This window comes from Sphaeroforma arctica, assembly GCF_001186125.1.
Source record: "Sphaeroforma arctica JP610 unplaced genomic scaffold supercont1.623, whole genome shotgun sequence".
In the NCBI taxonomy this organism is placed as follows: domain Eukaryota; class Ichthyosporea; order Ichthyophonida; genus Sphaeroforma; species Sphaeroforma arctica.
Window position 1 is genome coordinate 44,994 of NW_014039935.1, and position 3,054 is coordinate 48,047.

At 39.4% G+C, this 3,054-nt stretch overlaps 1 protein-coding gene across 2 annotated transcripts in view; it reads left to right on the forward strand.

Annotated features, from left to right (window-relative positions):
• Positions 1–2,068, forward strand: part of SARC_07681 — a gene marked incomplete at its 3' end in the record, with an annotated part of 5,138 nt that extends 3,070 nt beyond the window's left edge. For both annotated transcript variants that reach the window (XM_014298373.1, XM_014298372.1), the window contains exons 3-5: positions 183–341; positions 1,109–1,166; positions 1,937–2,068. In XM_014298373.1, the coding sequence (XP_014153848.1) occupies positions 183–341; positions 1,109–1,166; positions 1,937–2,068 (349 nt within the window). The remainder of the gene's footprint in view (positions 1–182; positions 342–1,108; positions 1,167–1,936) is intronic.
• Positions 2,069–3,054: the final 986 nt, after the last annotated feature.

The following is a 3,054-nucleotide window of genomic DNA, read 5'->3' on the forward strand; positions in this document are numbered from 1 at the left end:
CACACACACACACACACACACACACACACACACACACACACACACACACACACACACACACACACACACACACACACACACACATATATATATATATATCGGCACCTCTTGCCATGTGTTCAGTTGATTTACACGTGTTACCGTGTGCTTATGCACATCTGTTCAATACTTTGGCTTTGCAGGCGAGAGGGTTCGACTGGGGATCGCTTGCACTCGTTCTTCCAAAAGACTGTCACGACACCCGTCAACTCACTCATAGGCACAAACAGCAGCGACAGGCGGAACAGTATGAAAGCCTCGACAAGCGATGAGCGGACACGCAGTGATTGGGGTCCAGGAGTGTATGTATACGTAGTCTGTTAATATATCTATATAATTGAAATAGAGTGTATGTATGTGTAAATAGTATGTGTATATATCTATATACCAAAATGGAATGTATGTGTATACAGCACGTGGATGTATCTCTATACTCATAATGGAGTGTATATGTATATGTGCATGTATGTTGATATATCAAAACCCTGTATACAAAATATAGGGTGTATGTGTGTATGGATCTTTATCAAATCTGTATATTTAAAAATGGAGTGGAATGGCTGCACCTGACGTGCATTGAGATTCATGTACGTGTAAATGTACATACGAAATGGCTAGTGGACGTGCATTAAGATTCATGTATGTGTAAATGTACATACGAAACGGTTAGTGGAACGGATTCTGTAACAACACACTTCACCACATAATATTGGTAATTATATATGTGTATCTGTATCGAAGAAATAGTTATAAACAGCACAACATTGGTAATCATGTACGTGTATCTGTGTAGAAGAAATAGCTATAAACAGCAACCTTTTCTGTACACTCACACTTAGCCACCTAAAATTGAAGAGATGCACTTTCGTATATTCAGAGACTTTCTGGTTTGAGTTAATTGGCGTCTCTGCCTATGTGAACCTTCCCTGTATCCCTTTTGCAAATATTCACACTTAAGATCAAAATGGGTCCTGTCGTACCAAAATAACCGGACAAGTAACCCCGTTCGCTGGAAAATGAGGACTTGGAGTACGACCTAACCCAATTTTTTGCCTTATTTTTGTCACAGAACGGCGTATGGGGCCGACTACACCGACTACCGCAGGAAGCTCATGAACATTAAGAATGTATGCTGCACCCATCCATGTGTCCAATGTTCTATTTTAGGTGCAATACATTACGGTTCGGGTTCAGAATGTTAGTGAACCCTAAAATCGGGCCACTATTTCATATTGTCCACTCGGTTAAGGGCCACTTTCAGGCCGATACTGTTTAAGATCGCGCCGCATTCGATCCTTTGTCTAGTTGTATTCCGATTCAAGGCCTGATCATATCTATAGCACGATTGTCTAATACTTTCAGCTCGTTTATATTCCACTTTCAAACTATTGCTTTCAACTCGTTTATATTCCACTTTCAAACTATTGCTTTCAACTCGTTTATATTCCACTTTCAGGCCAAAGGAGAACTAGAATAATACTAAACTATTGCTTTCAGTTCGTTGATATTCCACTTTCAGGCCAAAGGAGAGCTAGAATAGTACTAGACTATAGCATTCAGCTCGATTATGTTCCACTTTCAGGCCAAAGGAGAGCTAGAATAGAACTAGACTATTGCTTTCAGTTCGTTGATATTCCACTTTCAGGCCAAAGGAGAGCTAGAATAGTACTAGACTATAACATTCAGCTCGTTTATATTCCACTTTCAGGCCAAAGGAGAGCTAGAATAGTACTAGACTATAGCTTTCAGCTCGTTTATGTTCCACTTTCAGGCCAAAGGAGAGCTAGAATAGTACTAGACTATTGCTTTCAACTCGTTTATATTCCACTTTCAGGCCAAAGGAGAGCTAAAAAAGTACTAGACTATTGCTTTCACCTCGTTTATATTCCACTTTCAGGCCAAAGGAGAGCTACAGCAAGACATGGTGGTAGATCTGGAGCAGCTGATGCTGCAACAAGAAGAAGTCGATGACAAGCATGTGCGTGACGTTGCAATGAGTCATGTTTTTACAAAGCTTTACTTGGTTTGAGTATATTCGTTCTCCTTTTAAAACGCAAATGTTCTGTTGTATTGGGGCTGTTTTGCACAGCACCAGGTGCTGCATTGTATGAATATATTAGGGCTGTATTGCATGAACATAGCAGGGTTATATATCAAAGTTGTATATTGTATGAATGTATTATGGTTATGTATCAGGGTTATATATTGTATGAGAATATTGGGGTTTTATATCAGGGTTGTATATTGTATGAGAATATTGGGGTTGTATATCAGGGTTGTATATTGTAAGAGAATATTGGGGTTATATATCAGGGTTGTATAATGTATGAATGTATTAGGGTTATGTATTAGGGTTATATATCATTAGGGTTATATATCAGGGTTATATATTGTATGAGAATATTAGGTTTGTATATCAAGTTGTATATTGTATGAATGTATTAGGGTTATGTATCAGGGTTGTATATTGTATGAATATAGCAAGGTGGTATGGCACGAGGTCTGTTTCTACAGCATGTAATTCACTATATCACACGCAGCAGTATCCGCATTGACAGTTAACACGGAGAGAAAAGATATGTCACCCATCTATACCTAGCTAGGACCATTATAGATAAGCTAACCAAACTACTATATGCAGGCGACATTCACTCATTTGAAGATAAAGCATTGGGTTTTAGGGTTTAGCAGAAAGGGTTTTAGGGTTTTAGGGTTTTAGTTGTGTATGCGGAATGAGACAAGGTCAGTTGTCTAGTCCACGCAATCAATGGGGTGTGGCAGACCATTGAGACCTCAGAAGCAAACAATTACACACGCGGGTATGCAGACTTAAACAAGCACATCATGTACGTTCACGAGGATAAGGGGATCATGAAGGAGAAGAAGGTACCACACAATATGGTTTGTGATGATTTAGCCTGGTTGTCATATAGGAAGATAAGAAGATCGAGTTGCGCTGTGTATGGATGTATGTACACACACACACACACACACACACACACACACACACACGAC